This window comes from Coregonus clupeaformis, unplaced genomic scaffold (assembly GCF_020615455.1).
Source record: "Coregonus clupeaformis isolate EN_2021a unplaced genomic scaffold, ASM2061545v1 scaf0048, whole genome shotgun sequence".
NCBI classification, from domain to species: Eukaryota; Metazoa; Chordata; class Actinopteri; order Salmoniformes; family Salmonidae; genus Coregonus; species Coregonus clupeaformis.
The window spans coordinates 162325-182851 of NW_025533503.1; the positions used below are offsets into that span (position 1 = coordinate 162325).

Consider the following 20527-nt stretch of genomic DNA (forward strand, 5'->3'; position numbering starts at 1 on the left):
CATGACTGAAAATGAAATAAAACTTTTGATTTTACATTTTCATCATTCACCACTGTGGCTTCTGAATAGGTCACTGTACATTTATGGAACCTTTAAAACGTTGTAATGTTTTACCACAACCTTATATTTGGTTACACGTCACTATGGCTTCCATCCCTATATACCTCAGTGCATCCATCCAGGACTAACGTCTCCAAACAGATCTAAAAGGCCTCCCCCACCACTCAGACTTTCAAATAAATTAAAGTTATCTCTGATACTCTGCTGTGCAGTTTGTTGTATGGACATTGCAGAGGCCCTTTTAAAAATATCCACTCTGCTGTCTGGATTTACCAAAGGATCTAGTTACTATTCCCTGTGGACACAGCTGTATGCAACGTCATCTTCTTAGCTTTACTTCCATCCCCCAAAAACCTGTAGATACAGAGTACACAGTCAAGAGGAAGCCACTCCCTGTCCTCTGGTGTAGAGTTCCATGAAACAGAAAGTCATCTTTGACACCCTGTTGCTCAACCTTCAGGTGAAAGCACTAAAATGGCTGACAATCTAGAACTGTTCTGCTGCTCCGTCTGTCTGGATCCACTGAAGGATCCGGTGACTACTGCCTGTGGACACAGCTACTGTATGGGCTGTATTAAAGAAAGCTGGGATCAGGATGATCTGAAAGGTGTCTACACCTTTCCCCACACTCTAAAAAATACTGGGTTGTTTGGTTGACCCAAATGTTGGGTTGCAGGCGTTGGGTAACTTAGTTGGGTTGTTTTCTTAAAAAACTGCTGGGTTATGGATGCTGGGTGTTGAGTTATTGTTGCTTGGTTATTGAGATATGACCCAGCAGGTCAGATCAGAAGACTGTAGGCATAGTTTAGTAGGGGTGTGGCTTTCAGATAGTTATTTTTAGCCACCCATGAGAGTAAATATAATTCCTGTTCATCTGGTCTGTTGCGTAGTTAGCACATGTTAAGGTTGAACATTGACATTTCTGTAGCTTCAATTATGCCTATAGAGTTCCTAAAAGTCCACGTATGTCTCATTGTTGGGCTATGATACAGTGGTATACCTTATTATAATATGTAATAAATACTCTACATATTATAGAAGAATTTAATAAGGAAACATTGAGTTTACAGTATGTAAACGCCTTAAAATAACCTACAGTAAGGATGACATTAAAACAGACCCAGTTGCTAGGGCAACCAAGCATGACATTAAAACAGACCCAGTTGCTAGGTCAACCAAGCATGACATTAAAACAGACCCAGTTGCTAGGTCAACCAAGCATGACATTAGAACAGACCCAGTTGCTAGGTCAACCAAGCATGACATTAAAACAGACCCAGTTGCTAGGTCAACCAAGCATGACATTAAAACAGACCCAGTTGCTAGGTCAACCAAGCATGACATTAAAACAGACCCAGTTGCTAGGTCAACCAAGCATGACATTAAAACAGACCCAGTTGCTAGGTCAACCAAGCATGAGAGTAAAAAATACCCAACTGATGGTTAAATTAACCCGTGTTCTGTTAATACTAACAACCCAACATATTGGGTTATTCATGCAACCAAACTGTCTGGGGCCTTGGTCAGGGAAGTGACCAAGAACCTGATGGTAACTCTGACAGAGCTCCAGAGTTCCTCTGTGGAGATGGGAGAAACTTCCAGAAGGACAACCACCTCTGCAGCACTCCACCAATTAGGCCTTTATGGTAGAGTGGCCAGACGGAAGCCACTCCTCAGTAAAAGACAAATGACAGCCCGCTTGGAGTTTGCCAAAAGGATCCTAAAGTACTCTCAGACCATGAGAAATAAGATTCTCTGGTCTGATGAAACCAAGATTGAACTCTTTGGCCTGAATGCCAAGCGTCACGTCTGTAGAAAACATGGCACCATCCCTATGGTGAAGCATGGTGTTGGCAGCATCAGGCTGTGGGGATGTTTTTCAGAGGCACGGACTGGGAGAATAGCCAGGATCGAGGGAAAAATGAACAGAGCAAAGTACAGAGTGATCCTTGATGAAAACCTGCTTCAGAGCGCTCAGGATCTCAGACTGGGGCGAAGGTTCAACTTCCAACAAGACAACAACCCTAAGCACACAGCCAAGACGCAACAGTGGCTTCGGGACAAGTCTCTGAATGTCCTTGAGTGGTCCAGCCAGATCCTGGAGTTGAACCCGATCGACCATCTCTGGAGAGACCTGAAAATAGCTGTGCAGCACTGATAGCAACAACAACCACCGCAGAAAAGTTGGCTGTGTTTACAGACAGACAGACATACAGACAGACAGACAGACAGAGGTTGTTTACTATGACTGGATGAAGGGATACAATGTTGAAGGCTTCCTTTAGGTCTCCTGGTCTCTTGGGATTTAAACAGTGAATACAGTGAGATAGTCCTAACCATTCAATCAATGTACAGAACAAACAGTCATCATTAACACTATACAGAGTGGAGCCTATGGATAGAATATGTTATCAAAGAATATAATACAATACTTTTATGAATAGAAAATAATAAATGTTTTGACATGAAAGCACAGCCAGATGATTTGACTTGACAGTGTGTCTCTATACCTCAGTCTCTGAAGACACCCAGCAATGGTTAGGATTATTAGAGAAGCTTTTCCTGCTGAAAGGCAGTTTCATTTCATCTGGTTGCAGAAACAATTCATTGGATATGTTCATAACCCCGTCCACCTATAAGATGTGGGGGGTTTCTGTCTGACTAAGAAGAGATACAAAGAACTCTGATTATAAAACATCTTCTCTTTTTAGTCCTAGATATGGCTAGGGTTAGGGTTACTGCTGAATGTAGTAACTCTAACAGTTCTGGCCTATTGAAATCACTGGCCACTTTAAGAAATGGAACACTAGTCACTTTAATAATGTTTACATATCTTGCACTACTCATCTCATATGTATAAACTGTATTCTATTCTGTAATATTCTACTGTATTTTAGTCCATGCCGCTCTGTCATTGCTTGTCCATATATGTATATATTCTTAAATTCCATTCCTTACTAGATTTGTGTGTATAGGGTATATGTTGTGAAATTGTTAGATATTACTTGTTAGATATTACTACACTGTCGGAGCTAGAAGCACAAGCATTTCGCTACACCCGCAATAACATCTGCTAAACACGTGTATGTGACAAATAAAATTTGATTTGATTTGATTTAGAGACGTTTTTCCTGCTGAAAGGCAGTTTCATTTCGTCTGGAACGAGAAACAATTAATTGGATATGTTCATAACCTCGTCGACCTATAAGATGTGGGGGGTTTCTGTCTGACTAAGAAGAGATACAAAGAACTCTGATTATAAAACATCTTCTCTTTTTAGTCCTAGATATGGCTAGGGTTAGGGTTACTGCTGAATGTAGTAACTCTAACCCTGACCCTAGGCCTAACAGTAATAACCACATTGTAATGTAAAGTATTACCTCATTCTCAATGATCAGTCAATACATACAGTATTCATTTAAACTACAGTATATTGTATCAATATCAAGCCCCCCCATTACAACCACTTATGAATTATTATAGACACTAATAATCAGTGTTATAACACATAGGTGTATAATAAGGCAGTATAAAGGTCATTATAATAATTATAATATGTACTTCATAGGAATTGTTACCCTTTATATATTCTAACAACTCATATTTGTTAGATTTATTCCAAATTAAGGGCCCTAACCTAGAAACTAAAATATTTGTCTCCCTCACCACGTTGCACGCAGTTCTCTTTCTCTCCCTCCATTCCTCTAACTTCTCCCTCCCTCTATCCCTCCCTCCTTCCTTCCTTCCTTCCCTCCCTCCCTCCCTCCCTCCCTCCCTCCCTCTAACCTCACCTATCTGGAAGATCCTGAAAGTCCTCGCCCTCCCAAAAACTCACTTCTGTGGAAATGAAGCTGATCTGAGTCTCTTGTGTCGTCTGTCTGTGTGAGAGTGAACAACCAACCAAATGGCTCAGCAGGGAGTTCTGCTGGACGAGGACGAGTTCTGTTGTTCTGTCTGTCTGGATCTACTGAAGGAGCCGGTCACTATCCCCTGTGGACACAGTTACTGTAGGAGCTGTATTGAGGGCTGCTGGGATCAGGATGTTCTGAAAGGGGTCTATAGCTGTCTTCAGTGCAGACAGACCTTCACTCCAAGGCCTAATCTGAGGAAAAATAACATGTTGGCTGAAGTGGTGGAGAAACTGAAGAAGACAGGACTCCAGGCTGCTCCTCCTCCTGCTCTGTGCTATGCTGGACCTGGAGATGTGGCGTGTGATTTCTGCACTGGGACCAGAAAGCAGAAAGCCCTCATGTCCTGTCTGGTGTGTCTGGCTTCTTACTGTGAGAATCACCTCCAACCTCACTATGAATCTCCTGCTTTCAAGAAGCACAAGCTGGTCAAAGCCACCACACAACTACAGGAGAAGATCTGCTCTCATCATGACAAACTGCTGGAGGTTTACTGTCATACCGATAAGCAGTGTATCTGTTATCAGTGTACAATGGATGAACATAAAGGCCATGATACAGTGTCAGCTGCAGCAGAGAGGACTGAGAAACAGGTAAGACCAGAACTACTTGTTGGTGACTTTCTGATAAACAAAGAATTAAAGATACAGTAGGAACTAAAGCTCTTTCAAATAATAATTACAGTAGGAACTAAGGCTGTTTGAATATGAGATCATTCAAATGAAGTCGATCCACGGCAAATGGAATCAATCCTCTGCAGAATAAATATGAACACAAACCTAGAGTATATTAAGTTTATTCCAAATGTATTACCATTTTCTAAAGTCAAACACTATTATCATTCTGAATGCCCTTGATACACTTACTCCTACCATAAAAACTATAGTTATTCACATAGCAACATATAAAATACTGTATAATATTGGAAAGAGACATTTCCTCAAGATTTTAGACCTTCCTTTATGTCACATTTGTAACGATCCCGGCTGTCTGAGTCGGGTCCTGTCTGGTGACTAGTGTACCTGTTCGTAATCTCCAGTTTCCCGAGGTTTCGGGAACGCTCCGGGAGCGCTCTTGTTTTCCGCACCTGCATCCCATCAGCAATCTGAACACCTGGTCCTGATCATCACTCCTTCTTAGGCTCTGGCGAACATCCAGTTCCTGCCGGATCGTTAGCTATGAACATCTCTCACCCGGAACCTTCACCCAACCTCTGCCTGATGGTCGGCGGCTGCCGAGCCAGTACCGGACCAACCACTGCACCCTCCACAACCCATCCACGCCACCCGCTCTGTTCCCTGGATTATTCAGCCTCACTCGGAATCTATTGAATAAACACTCACCTTTCTCTCAACGTACCTTGTCCTGGTCTGCTTCTGGGTTCTGGCATAGTAAACCGTGACAACATTATTATATTATTGTTCTACTGGACAAATAAAGCTTGATAGCTCATTGAAGAGTGATTCTCCACAGAGGCAGCTGGGGATGAGTCAGCAGAAGGTCCAGCAGAGATTCCAGGAGAGAGAGAAGGAGCTGAAGGAGCTCCAACAGGCTGTGGAGTCTCTCAAGGTGAGTATTGTTGACCAGAGGAGACACACCATTTCACTTCTCTCCTCCAGTCAGAGAGAGAGAGAGAGAGAGAGGGAGAGAGAGAGAGGGGGAGAGAGGCCCCTATCCAATCCCACTGTTGGGAACAGGCTGTCTGGACCCCTTTCATAGAATAGACTGCTAAATGTAACCGACGGGTTATGAACCCAGGTCTACTGTGGGAGAAACCATCATCTTGACCAAAAGGACATTCCCTATTGTGCTGACATGATTTAAAGTCGCAACCTCTTCATATAACCATGAGTAACCATGAACGACTCATTTCCGCTATACATTAAAAGGGAGCTCTCGCTCTCTCTCTCAATTCAATTAAATGGGCTTTATTGGCATTGGAAACATATGTTACATTACCAAAGCAAGTGAAATAAATAATAAACAAATCAGAAATGAACAGTAAACATTACACTCACAAACATTTCAAAGGAATAGAGACATTTCAAATGTTATAACTCAAGTGCAAACAGAGTGAGCGTGCACCTGACTGAGTTCTGGAGGTGAAATGGAAATGAATGAGGGAGAGTTAAGTGAGGTAGAAGGTGTGGTGATGAGCTCAGAACCAGAGCCTGGCATCAATGGACATGATAAAGAAGAATCTGGTGCAGTAGGAGTTACATTGTTATAGAAAGTGGATCCATACCTTTTGGCAGATCCATTTGTGGTTTCAGGGTGGGTGGGAAAGGAGTTGGGTGCAGTTGAATCAGTGAAGGTAACCTGTAGTGGACTTGTGATATTTGATTGTGTTTCTTCTGACCAGAGGGAGTGGGCGCTCCGTGTCACGCAACTTGGGTCAAGATCTGTTTCTTGCTTTGCTCTTAGGAACAGGGCACCATTGAAAGGAGTGATTTCTGGGGTAATGTTAAGTGTGGAGGTGGAGAAATTCAAGTTGAAGCTTCTTGGTGTTTGTGATTCCCGCCGTTTGGTGGGACGCAGACCCGGTGGTGAGCGTGGTGAAACATAGGAGTCACTGTCAGTCCTTTTGAGTTTTGAGTCTTTACCCGACAAAGTCATGGTAGGATATATCAGTTATCCTGTTAGAGCTTTTGTGGTGAATCCACTGCACTGATTCAGGTGCAACGTTTATGGTCATGTTGCAGCAGTTTGTAGGAGGGAGATTCCAAGATGTGGGAAGTGTGCAGGAGGGCATGGGATAGAGGATTGTGTAGTTTCGGTCGATAAAGTTGTGTGTCAACTGTTGGGATGCCCATGTTGAAGGGATCGGAAGTGTCCGGTGCGAGAGAGGCAGGTTGAGGTGGCTAGAGTCAGAGTAGTGCAGAAGGTGTCGTATGCTGAGGCAGTGAAGAAAGTAGAGGAGGATGGGTCAAGGGTGAGAGATCCTGAGAGGATCCCTGTGAGTAGTAGATCTGTGCCAGCACAGAGGGATAGGCCAACGAGTGATATATGCTTCAGTAAAGTTAGCTTCTTAGCGTTCATAGCAATGGTTATCAACTGTACCGCAGAAATAGAACGTAAATCACAGAAAATAGATGTTGTGGTGGCAGCTGCAGAGAAGTATTTAGGCATACAAGATTTGACTTCAGAAGAGTTACAGGGTGTGTTGAGTGGTGGTGTCCCGTCCTCCCAGGCCATTGGCATGGTGCAGGAGCAGATAGGGTCAAAGTAGTGGAATGGGGTAGTGGGTTTTTAATGAGTGTTTGGTTAGTTGGAAGGTTTTTAATTAAATGTTCCTTTCCCCTTTTCCCATTCTGTATCACAAAGTAAAATAGATGTATATTATATTCCAGTTGGGGACATATTGGATGCCAACTGCCGTTAAACTCCAAAGAAGAAGAATCGTTATATTATGGCGATGTACAGTGTTGTAAAGATGTCTCTGTCTCTCTCATTCCATCACTTTTGCGGTAGTTGGTTGTGTGGGTCTCTGGTTATGAATGGGGTGCTGACAGACAATCGTTGATGGATATTTATAGAGCTCTGATCAGGACGACAATTGATTACGGGTGTATAGTTTATGGAACAGCGGCAAGGACAGAATCCAGTATATAGCTTTAAGGATATGTATTGGTGCATTTAAATCAACATCTGTATGTGCCTTACTAGTGGAGGCAGGTGAGATGCCTTTGGATATACAGCGTAAAAAATGGTCATTATCTTATTGGGTTGAAAGGCTGTGAGGTTGAGCATCCCACTGCTACTGTTCTAGATGACTGTTGGGAATATACTAGTAGACAAGGCAGTGGTTTTGGTTGGACAGTTGGAAAACTTGCTGATGAGAGTGGTTTGAGGGAGTTGGAGGTTGGCCCTTCTGTGGTGATAGGGGATGTTCCTCCATGGTTACTCCCAGACCCTGTTGTTGATCTAACCTTGGTAGAGAAAAGGAAAGATTGGTCAGAAGTCAGTGATATAGGGAAACTGGTTGACAATTACATTGGTAGAAGTTTTTATGCTTTTTTACCGCTTTTCACAGTTGGATCCAAGGACCCAGATAGTGGGCGCACAGGAGCAGGCGTTTACGTTCCTGAATTTGATGTGCAGATATGTAGAAGACTAACAGATGAACTGTCAGTATACTCAGTTGAACTGTTAGCGATAATAGTTGCCCTCCAGTGGGTGGAGGACGTACAACCTCTTAGAATTATAGTATGCTCAGATTCTCTGTCTGTATTGAATAGTTTATCATCTGGTAAATCTAATAGGAGTGACCTGCTATTGGAGGTATTCATGTTATTATGGAGAATTGAGAGAATGGGTGTAGTAGTGAGATTCTGCTGGGTCCCAGCACACTCGGGTGTGGAAGGGAATGAAATTGTAGACCAGTTAGCTAACAGAGCTTTGAAACAAGATATAATTGATATTAATGTTCCACTGGATAGAGGTGAGGCTCTTCTTTATTTTCTCAGAAGTACTGAGTTGGGTAGGAGGATTTAGAAATGTTGGAAACCGTGATTGACCACACTCTCCAGCACAGTAGGTGGCGGCATGCACCTTTAACGTTGGTTTGTGGACCGCCATTTTATCATAGAAGAAGAAGTTGTTGGTTGTTTGAGAGTTTTATGGTTTGTGAGGAGGGCTACTATTCTTTTTTCTTTTGGTTCTTGCGTATTTTCAGAATGTATTTTCTCATGGTGGAGGGGTTGTTTATTGGTTTCCACTATTTATCGTTTAGAGTTGAGGGGGGAGTAGGGGTAGTTTGTTAGGGTTGCGTGATGGCCTTAACCGAGTGGAGAAGAAATGCTGTCGCTTCAGGTGCGTTCCGGAAAAAGGTGTGGAGGAAGTTTTGCTCATGGTCGGCGAACAGGTTGGAGCAGAACATCTGCACTCTGCATCCAGAATGAACAAGACGGTGGTTGTGTTAATGAAAAAGGTTTGTCTTGTTGCGAGTGGGATTTTTGTTAGGGGTGTGTTGGTGCAGATTTCGCCTCTTTCGACAAGAGTTGTGGTGTCTAGTCTGCCTCCGTTTATTACATACGAACAGACCGCAAGTAGTTGGTTAGTTTTGGTAAATTTGCAAGTGGTTTTCGTGTGCTCTCGGCTGGGTGCCAAGCGGAATCCGTTAAACATGTTGTCTCTTTTCGTAGACAAGTGTAATGCTAGTGCAGACAAGCGCGACCAGCCGGCAGCGGGGGCTAGGACTAGGCTGGACACAATACATTTTGAATGACTGTATCTGATAAAACTAGTTAATTGAAACCGCCATGGAGCCCAGTTTCATAATATTACCATATGTCCCAGATGCTTGCCGTAGTTTAGAAATAATAGGGCATGTTTCTCCCTGCCAGCTCCTATTAGTTGTATTGAGCTCTGTGGCACCAACTCGCCTAATGAAAGTTCTATTCCCAGCCCATTGTTCTGCGTCACAATGCCAGCTTCCCTATTGTTGGTAATGAGACCAGCCCGTATTAACATTGTAGCTTTACCTCAGGTAACTTATTATTAACAAGGTTATGACTACTTGGTGAGCAAACTCACTGTTCACCTGGGTACACCTTGTGGTGACCCACAGTGCTAGCGATGGTTAACCATATTTTTTTCTGAAAAAGGTGTAAAACCTAAAGAGAACGCATGTCCCTGTCCTCCTTTTCAAGATGTGGCCAATTTTAAAAAGCCAGAATTGAGCTACTTACAGTTAGTGAGTGCATACATTATTTATATATTTTTATTTTGTATTTTTTTCATACTGGCCCCCCGTGGGAATCGAACCCACAGGATCTCTAGTGGCACAGCTAGCACTGCGATGCAGTGCCTTAGACCACTGCGCCACTCGGGAGACAATTCTAGGGTAGGGTAGCCTAGAACACGTTTAGAAACTTTTAGTAATAATATTGTGTTAGTAAATACCATTATAGTACTAAATAGCATTTATTGTTATTTTTTAAATGAAACCTATGTAAGCATTTGCTTTTTATTTATTTGTTATTTTATTATATGTATTATTGCAAGGCAGAACACTTGATAAACAACACATTTGTTTTATTTTTTAAAGGTGGTTTGAACTGGGTTTGACCTAGTAACCTCTATGTGAAAGTCCAGCAATTGGCATGTCATAGGTGGGGCAGGTTTGAGACTGATCTCCAGAATTAATAAGAAAAATACACTTTATTTCTCAGCTGCCTCACCAATGTCTTTACGTGAATTAATAATTTTTAATTGCTAAATATTTCCAATAGATGGCAGCATAAGACCACGAAGCATCAGTTATAGGCTACAAGCAGCAATATGATTGACCATAAAATAGCATGCAACCAAACACTATGTCCCATGATTTTCTAAAATTGTCACTCATTACTTCAGAGTTAGCTATATATCTCGTATTAGGCCTGTGTTGCTTTTGGGAGAGCAACAAAATATTAACTATAGCAGGTATTGAACCCCGGCCAAATTATCACTAGTCAGATGAGCTAACCTCAACACTAGTTAACATGCATTATAAAAACCTTCATAATATCTCATATTGGGAGTAAACAGTCTCGGAATGGAAAAGACAAAACACTGCATCTTCCAGCCCGCCAATCATTTACATCATGCAACCCTCGTGGTTAGCAAATTTACCTCAACATACCCCTCGCTTGTGCGAGAAAGCAGAGCGGCTCGATGCTGGTTGATAAATTTGACAATGAATGTACTAGGAAAATACATTTTTGTCGACCAGAGGTGACTGAAATAATGTTCAGGTTTATTGATAATCATTATAGTAATGAAGTATAATTTCAAAACATGACCATAAAAACAGGTAATAATAAACATGAATCATCATTATATTACTTCACAGTAATGTGTTTTCAGTCCTTCCCCCTGCGTTAGCAGTGTGGAAAGGGACAGTAAAAAGCTCAGGCAGGAGTTTTCCTGTGAGGTGGAGTGGTGGTGTATCCAGGGAGAGAACTAAACTAATCTTCTGAAATGTCATTCATGGTCTTATGCTGCCATCTATTGGAATTATTAAGCAACTGCAGTAGTACTGAATAAAGTGTATATCCTTACTAAATGTATATTCTTACTAAAGTAGTAATTACTAAGAATTGCAGAATATATGGAGGGGGTACCAGGAGGGAGGAGAGTAGAGCAGGGTCAAGTGGTGGTGCGCAGGCCGTGGAGAAAGCGGTGGTGGGGAGGGTTGCAGCTGGGCTACATGAGCTGAGGCAGGTTGCTGTGAGCACGGAGACTCCGGTGGGCAAAGGCTTGGTGGGCTCATCCCAGGAAATATTGCCTGTCATTGGGGAAGAGGCACTGATCAGGGGGGAAGTGCAGGGGGGCAGAATGGGGAGGAAGAGGACGGTACCGTGCCAATGGAGGAGGAGGAAGAGGGGGGAGGTGAGTCTGCGGGAGTGGAGGACAAGGCGGTCTCGTTTTCAGACGGCTCATTGGATCCAGAGTTGACAGCCAGTCAGGCTGAGGGCCCAGTATATACGGTGAGATAACTTTCTAGGTTCCTGATGCAGACTAAAGGGGAAAAATAAGGTTCTGCTGGAGTCTTATTTTATGGATCCTGGAAGGTTTGTAAGGTCAGTACAACACGTGATGAAGAATGAGGGGTTTAGTGTCCTCTCACCCAGGAAGCGGTATAGGCTGAGAAAATGGGTCATGGGTTCTTAAGGGCATGTCTTCAGAATCTGCTTAAATGGATGTTTTTTTCTGGCATGGTGGCTTTATGGGCTTCTCTACTGGCTTCTGATTGTGGTGATTTCCCTCCCACCTCTTATGGAGATTTCACAGTTAGACTTCCTTAACATGAACGGCGGCAGAGACTGGGGGAATAAACAAAAACATTAACATTTCAAAATAGGTGTGTAAGGGTAGGTTATTAGCGGTTAGAGCCAAAATTATTGACCTTGTCTTTGCTTTCCAAAATGTGTCTGCACCTAGTACAGGGCTCAGTTCTCTGTTTCACCAGGGCCCAGGCAGGTGTCCTATTGGAAATTCAATGTAAAGCTCTTACAAGATGCCACTTTTTGCTCAAGCTTCCAAGGCTTTTGGGAGAGGTGGGGTCAGCAGAAGGGGGAGTTTGAGTCTCTTTGTCAGTGATGGGATGTAAGGAAAGCCCAGAGCTAGATTTAACATTGAGAGAGATGGATGCTCCCAGCTCTTTCTTTTTGGGTTGGAAAAACAGAGTGGGGAAACCAAGAAAATCCCTTGTTTTATGTTCGTCTGATGGGTGTGTAACTTCTGTTGTGGGGGAGATGAGGGAGCCTGATGGGTGAGTAACTTGAGGCTGTTGAGTTGTACATTAGCGGTGCCGGAGAAGATGGCAGCCGTTTTACAGCCCTCTAACCAATTATACTATTTTGTGTGTTTTTCCACATTATTTGTAATTTATTTTGTACATAATGTTTCTGCCATCGTCTCTTAAAACCAAAAAGAGCTTCTGGATATCAGGACAGCGATTACTCACCTCGTATTGGACGAAGATTTTTTCTTCAACGAGGCGGCCACAAAGGATATCCTACAGACACCCGACAAGGTCAAAATCCCCATCATTCGCATGAGGAAGAGACAGAGATATCGTGGACGTAGGTCGCGGTGCCTTGTAAGGATCTGACGGTGAGCGAGTAAACTGCCTCTGCTATCAATCCTATTAGCCAATCTTCAATCATTAGAGAATAAATTGGATGATTTAAGATTACGGTTATCCTACCAACTGGACATAAAAAACTGTAACATCTTATGTTTCACTGAGTCGTGGCTGAACGACGACATGGACAACATGCAGCTGGCGGGATATATACGCTACATCGGCAGGATAGAGCGGCTGACTCCGGTAAGACGAGGGGTGGCGGTCTGTGTATATTTGTAAACAACAGCTAGTGCACAAAATCAAATACTAAGGAAGTCTCGAGGTTTTGCTCGCCTGAGGTAGAGTATCTTATGAGATAAGCTGTAGACCACACTATTTACCAAGAGAGTTTTCATCTATATTTTTCATAGCTGTCTATTTACCACCACAAACCAATGCTGGCAATAAGATTGCACTGAATGAGCTGTAAAAGGCCATAAGTCAACAGGAAAACGCTCATCCAGAGGCAGCGTTCCGTACCACTTCTATGCTCGCTTCGAGGCAAGCAACACTGAAGCATGCATGAGAGCACCAGCTGTTCCGGACGACTATGTGATCACGCTCTCCGTAGCCGATGTGAGTAAGACTTTTAAGCAAGTCAACATTCACAAGGCCGCTGGGCCAGACGGATTACCAGGGCGTGTACTCCGAGCATGTGCTGACCAACTGGCAAGTGTCTTCACTGACATTTTCAACATGTCCCTGACCGAGTCTGTAATACCAACATGTTTCAAGCAGACCACCATAGTCCCCGTGCCCAAGAACTCTAAGATAACCTGCCTAAATGACTACCGACCCGTGGCACTGACGTCTGTAGCCATGAAGTGCTTTGAAAGACTGGTCGTGGCTCACATCAACAGCATAATCCCAGAAACCCTAGACCCACTCCAATTTGCATACCGCCCCAACAGATCCACAGATGATGCAATCTCTATCGCACTCCACACTGCCCTTTCCCACCTGGACAAGAGGAACACCTACGTGAGAATGCTATTCATTGACTACAGCTCAGCATTCAACACCATAGTGCCCTCTAAGCTCATCACTAAGCTAAGGATCCTGGGACTAAACACCTCCCTCTGCAACTGGATCCTGGACTTCCTGACGGGCCGCCCCCAGGTGGTAAGGGTAGGTAACAACACATCTGCCACACTGATCCTCAACACGGGGCCCCTCAGGGGTGCGTGCTCAGTCCCCTCCTGTACTCTCTGTTCACCCATGACTGCATGGCCAGGCACGACTCAACACCATCATTAAGTTTGCCGACCGACACAACAGTGGTAGGCCTGATCACCGACAACGATGAGACAGCCTATAGGGAGGAGGTCAGAGATCTGGCCGTGTGGTGCCAGGACAACAACCTCTCCCTCAACGTGACCAAGACAAAGGAGATGATTGTGGACTACAGGAAAAAAAAAGAGGACTGAGCACGCCCCATTCTCATCGACGGGGCTGTAGTGGAACAGGTTGAGAGCTTCAAGTTCCTTGGTGTCCACATCACCAACGAACTATCATGGTCCAAGCACACCAAGACAGTCGTGAAGAGGGCACGACAAAGCCTATTCCCCCTCAGGAGACTAAAAAGATTTGGCATGGGTCCTCAGATCCTCAAAAAATTCTACAGCTGCACCATCGAGAGCATCCTGACTGGTTGCATCACCGCCTGGTATGGCAACTGCTTGGCCTCTGACCGCAAGGCACTACAGAGGGTAGTGCGTACGGCCCAGTACATCACTGGGGCAAAGCTCCCTGCCATCCAAGACCTCTATACCAGGCGGTGTCAGAGGAAGGCCCTCAAAATTGTCAAAGACTCCAGCCACCCTAGTCATAGACTGTTCTCTCTCTGCTACCGCACGGCAAGCGGTACCGGAGTGCCAAGTCTAGGTCCAAAAGACTTCTCAACAGCTTCTACCCACAAGCCATAAGACTCCTGAACAGCTACCCGGACTATTTGCACTGCCCCCACCCCATCCTTTTTACGCTGCTGCTACTCTGTTAAGTATTTATGCATAGTCACTTTAACTCTACCCACATGTACATATTACCTCAACTACCTCAACTAGCCGGTGCCCCCGCACATTGACTCTGCACCGTTACCCCCTGTATATATAGCCTCCCTACTGTCACTTTATTTTACTTCTGCTCTTTGTTTTTCTCAACACTTTTTTTTTTTTTTGTTTTATTCTTACTTTTTTTGTTTAAAATAAACGCACTGTTGGTTAAGGGGCTGTAAGTAAGCATTTCACTGTAATGTCTGCACTTGTTGTATTCGGCGCATGTGACCAATAAAATTTGATTTGATTTGATTTGATTTGATTTAGTGGCCGGGGACTTTAATGCAGGGAAACTTAAATCCGTTCTACCTAATTTCTACCAGCATGTTAAATGTGCAACCAGAGGAAAAAAAACTCTAGACCACCTTTACTCCACACACAGAGACGCATACAAAGCTCTCCCTCGCCCTCCATTTGGTAAATCTGACCATAACTCTATCCTCCTGATTCCTGCTTATAAGCAAAAACTAAAGCAGGAAGCACCAGTGACTCAGTTAATAAAAAAGTGGTCAGATGACGCAGATGCTAAGCTACAGTACTGTTTTGCTAGCACAGACTGGAACATGTTCCGGGATTCTTCAGATAGCATTGAGGAGTACACCACATCAGTCACTGGCTTCATCAATAAGTGCATCGATGATGTCATCCCCACAGTGACCGTACGTACATACCCCAATCAGAAGCCATGGATTACAGGAAACATCCGCACTGAGCTAAAGGGTAGAGCTGCCGCTTTCAAGGAGCGTGACTCTATCCCTGACGCTTATAAGAAATCCCGCTATGCCCTCCGACGAACCATCAAACAGGCAAAGAGTCAATACAGGGCTAAGATTGAATCGTACTACACCGGCTCTGACGCTCGTCGGATGTGGCAGGGCTTGAAAACTATTACAGACTACAAAGGGAAGCACAGCCGCGAGCTGCCCAGTGACACAAGACTTCCAGACGAGCTAAACCACTTCTATGCTCGCTTTGAGGCAAGCAACACTGAAGCATGCATGAGAGCACCAGCTGTTCCGGAGGACTATGTGATCACGCTCTCCGTAGCCGATGTGAGTAAGACTTTTAAGCAGGTCAACATTCACAAGGCCGCAGGGCCAGACGGCTTACCAGGACGTGTACTCCGAGCATGTGCTGACAAACTGGCAAGTGTCTTCACTGACATTTTCAACATGTCCCTGACTGAGTCTGTAATACCAACATGTTTCAAGCAGACCACCATAGTCCCCGTGCCCAAGGAAACTAAGATAACCTGCCTAAATGACTACCGACCCGTAGCACTGACGTCTGTAGCCATGAAGTGCTTTGAAAGGCTGGTCATGGCTCACATCCATTATCCCAGAAACCCTAGACCCACTCCAATTTGCATACCGCCCCAACAGATCCATAGATGATGCAATCTCTATTGCACTCCACACTGCCCTTTCCCACCTGGACAAGAGGAACACCTACGTGAGAATGCTATTCATTGACTACAGCTCAGCATTCAACACCATAGTGCCCTCAAAGCTCATCACTTAGCTAAGGATCCTGGGACTAAACACCTCCCTCTGCAACTGGATCCTGGACTTCCTGATGGGCCGCCCCCAGGTGGTAAGGGTAGGTAACAACACATCTGCCACACTGATCCTCAACACGGCGGCCCCTCAGGGGTGCGTGCTCAGTCCCCTCCTGTACTCACTGTTCACCCATGACTGCATGGCCAGGCACGACTCCAACACCATCATTAAGTTTGCCAACGACACAACAGTGGTAGGCCTGATCACCGACAACGATGAGACAGCCTATAGGGAGGAGGTCAGAGACCTGGCGTGTGGTGCCAGGATAACAACCTCTCCCTCAACGTGACCAAGACAAAGGAGATGATTGTGGACTACAGGAAAAAAAAGAGGACTGAGCAAAAAAAGAGGACTACTGCCCCATTCTCATCGACGGGGCAGTAGTGGAACAGGTTGAGAGCTTCAAGTTCCTTGGTGTCCACATCACCAACGAACTATCATGGTCCAAACACACCAAGACAGTTGTGAAGAGGGCACGACAAAGCCTATTCCCCCTCAGGAGACTGAAAAGATTTGGCATGGGTCCTCAGATCCTAAAAAAATCTACAGCTGCACCATCGAGAGCATCCTGACTGGTTGCATCACCGCCTGGTATGGCAACTGCTTGGCCTCCGACCGCAAGGCACTACAGAGGGTAGTGCGTACGGCCCAGTACATCACTGGGGCCAAGCTTCCTGCCATCCAGGACCTCTATACCAGGCGGTGTCAGAGGAAGGCCCTCAAAATTGTCAAAGATTCCAGCCACCCTAGTCATAGACTCTTCTCTCTGCTACCGCACGGCAAGCGGTACCGGAGTGCCAAGTCTAGGTCCAAAAGACTTCTCAACAGCTTCTACCCCCAAGCCATAAGACTCCTGAACAGCTAATCATGGCTACCCGGACTATTTGCACTGCCCCCCCACCCCATCCTTTTTACACTGCTGCTGCTCTGTTAATTATTTATGCATAGTCACTTTAACTCTACCCACATGTACATATTACTTCAACTACCACAACTAGCCGGTGCCCCCGCAAATTGACTCTGCACCGGTACCCCCCTGTATATATAGCCTCCCTACTGTTATTTTATTTTACTTCTGCTCTTTTTTTCTCAACACTTTTTTGTTGTTGTTTTATTTTACTTTTTTATTAAAAATAAATGCACTGTTGGTTAGGGGCTGTAAGTAAGCATTTCACTGTAATGTCTGCACCTGTTGTATTTGGCGCATGTGGCCAATAAAATTTGATTTGATTTACTCTGATTTATAGAGGGCAGAACTCTGTGATCCTGGGTGTTCTCAGGTTCTGCTCACAGACCTTTCCAAACTCTCTGTCACATAGAAATCAAATTTCCTTGGCATTCACAAACTATCAGCAGCTGTCTCTCAAACGGTCTACCTGTGGATTTTTATAAAACGTTCTTGGGAATTATTGGACAGGACGTGTTTTGCATGTTGTGTGAGTGCATCGGGGTGGAGGAGCTTCTGCTAAGCTGTAGACGGGCGGCTTTGACTCCTGCCTATAAAATGTGTTTTGAACGACTTAAAGAACTGGAGGCCTGTGGCATTGCTCTGTTTGGACTATAAGGTCTTTACCAAGGTCCTCGTTAACAGACTCAAGTCCCACCTGGACTCTATTGTACACAAGGACCAAACGTACTGTGTACCAGGACACGCTGTACACCCTCAGTGTCAAGGTTAGACACATCAGGAGCTTAGCGGGAGTGAAGGGGCATCAGTGGCAGGGGGTTGTGGGGGCTGAGAGCATGGCAGGGTATAGGTGGAGGGTGCTCTATAAGCTCCCATTGCTGGAAAGGTCAGGGGTCCTCCAGTGGAGGGTATTACATGGAGCCCTGGACACCAATAGCTGGTTGGCTCGGGTTGACCTGGGAGTTGAGGAGGGGTGTCCGTTTTCTGCAATGACAGACTGTTCATCATGTTTTTTTCTGTGTTGCCAGGGTAATGCCATTACTGTTGACGCCTTAGGGTTGAGTTTGAGTTGTACAAAATGATCAACAGTGTGGAGATGTTTCAGGAGGTATGGGGGGCTCAGGGGGCTGTCTGTACGGCTGGAGAGGAGGGGTTGGATGGACGGTTGGAATGTGGTGCTGGATGGTGTATTGTACTGTGGTGTTGGGTACTGTATAATGTGATTGTGTGGAGGTTGTGGTGTCATGCAATGTGTTTTTAGGAGTGGGGGGTGTTAGTGTAATGAGGATGGCTCATTAAAGTAAGACAAGTCAGTCTCTCTCTTTCTCTCTCTCTCTCTCTCTCTCTTTCTCTCTTAACAGCACTCTGCACAGGCAGCAGTGGAGGACAGTGATAAGATCTTTACTGAGCTGATCCGCTCCATTGAGAGAAGGCGCTCTGAGGTGAAGGAGCTGATCAGAGCCCAAGAGAAGGCTCAAGTGAGTCAAGCTGAAGGACTCCTGGAGCAACTGGAGCAGGAGATAGCTGAGCTGAGGAAGAGAAGCACTGAGCTGGAGCAGCTCTCACACACAGAGGATCACATCCATTTCCTCCAGGTAAATAAACTGCCTTGATACATGTGATATGAAACTAAAACTCAATGTGAAACTCTCAATCATTTGGTTCTGTTCTCACGCTCTCTCTCTCTCTCTCTCTCTCTCCAGAGTTATCAGTCTCTCTCCAGTACCAGTGTATCTTCAGACTTACCCAGCATCGTTGTCCGTCCTCTTCAGTACTTTGGAGATGTGAGTAAGACTGTGTCTGAACTGACAGAGAAACTAGAAGACGTCCTTAAAGGAGAATGGACCAAGATGTCCACTACAGGTGTGTTGAAAATAATAAGAACATCAACTTTAGACCATTGAAAGTTCCCTACTAGTCATATACATGTGGAATATGGTGTGATGATAACATTCCCTCTCTCTGTAAATGTGTTTGTGTGTCTGTAGTGAATATAGTGGATGTTGTACTGCCTCCAGAGCCCAAGACCAGAGAACAGTTCTTACAATGTGAGTCTCTTTATTCTGAAGTAACTAACAGTCTCTTTTTACTGACACTCCTAACAATCCCTGTAGAAATATATATCAATAGTAGATCTAATCAAAGACTGGGTATCTATCTGACTCCTCATATTTCTCTGATTTGATCTCTGCTGTGCTCTAATCAAAGACAGGGTAGATACAGTATCTGACTTAACTTATTGTTCTAACTCCCCTCATTGGTCTCTGCTCTGCTCTTCTCCCAGATTCCTGTCAGCTCACACTGGACCCAAACACAGCACACACACACCTCTCTCTGTCTGAAGGAAACAGAAAGGTGACCTATACAGGCCAGTCCAACCATATCCTGATCATCCAGACAGATTCACCAACTACTTGATGGTTCTGTGTAGAGAGGGTCTGTCTGGATGCTGTTACTGGGAGGTGGAGTGGAGTGGGGAGTGGGTTATTACAGCAGTCTCATATAAAGACATCAGCAGAACAGGGACAGATGGTGCATTTGGAGAGAATGACAAGTCCTGGAGTTTAGAGCGCTCTAATGGTGGTTATTATTTCAGACACAATAGTGTTGTGACTACAGTATCAGGCCCTCAGTCCTCCAGAGTAGGAGTGGACATGGATCACAAGGCAGGTACTCTGTCCTTCTACAGTGTCTCTGACACAATGACCCTCCTCCACAGAGTCCAGACCACATTCACTCAGCCCCTCTATCCTGGGTTTTGTCTCTCTGGTACTGCTGAGCTGGTTAAACTGTAGTAGGGTCCACATAGATACTAGTCATGCTGGTGTAGTCTATAGCTGAGCTAGTTAAACTGTAGTAGGGTCCACATAGATACTAGTCATGCTGGTGTAGTCTATAGCTGAGCTGGTTAAACTGTAGTAGGGTCCACATAGATACTAGTCATGCTGGTGGTGATGGTCCCCAGATATAATGCTCTGTTTTTCTGTACAATTATTGTTGTCTGACTGATTTAATCTTCAGAGTTTAATTAAAACTTAACAATGTATTTTTATCAATTGCAATGTTTTAATTGGCTACATTTACATTATTCATGATGTATGCTGTTAATGTATGTTGGTTGTCATTCAGAACCATTGATATGTTTTCTCAATTGTTTCTCTGTCTCAATGTCATTTTCCTCAGTATCATGGAACAGGTAGTATTACTTACTTGCTAATTGAACTATATGGGCCGGTTTCCCGGACACAGATGAAGCCTAGTCCTAGACTAAAAAGCATGTTCAATGGAGATGTCCGGGAAACCGACCCAAGTTTGGCATCTTTTATTCTCCCATACTCCTCAGTCAAGCAACATTAAACCTGTCCAGCAGGTGGTGGTATTAACCAAACAATAAAAACAGCAGATATCTTGACTTGCCACTCAGT

General features: G+C 44.5%; 1 protein-coding gene and 1 pseudogene across 1 annotated transcript in view; both read left to right on the top strand.

Moving 5' to 3' along the window:
- Positions 1-2602, top strand: part of LOC123483233 (tripartite motif-containing protein 16-like) — a 29167-nt gene extending 26565 nt beyond the window's left edge. The window contains exon 7 of the mRNA XM_045212758.1: positions 2576-2602. Coding sequence (XP_045068693.1) covers positions 2576-2602 — 27 coding nt within the window. The remainder of the gene's footprint in view (positions 1-2575) is intronic.
- Positions 2603-3964: 1362 nt separating this feature from the next.
- On the top strand, positions 3965-19897 carry LOC123483222 (annotated as a pseudogene).
- The last annotated feature ends 630 nt before the right edge of the window (positions 19898-20527 follow it).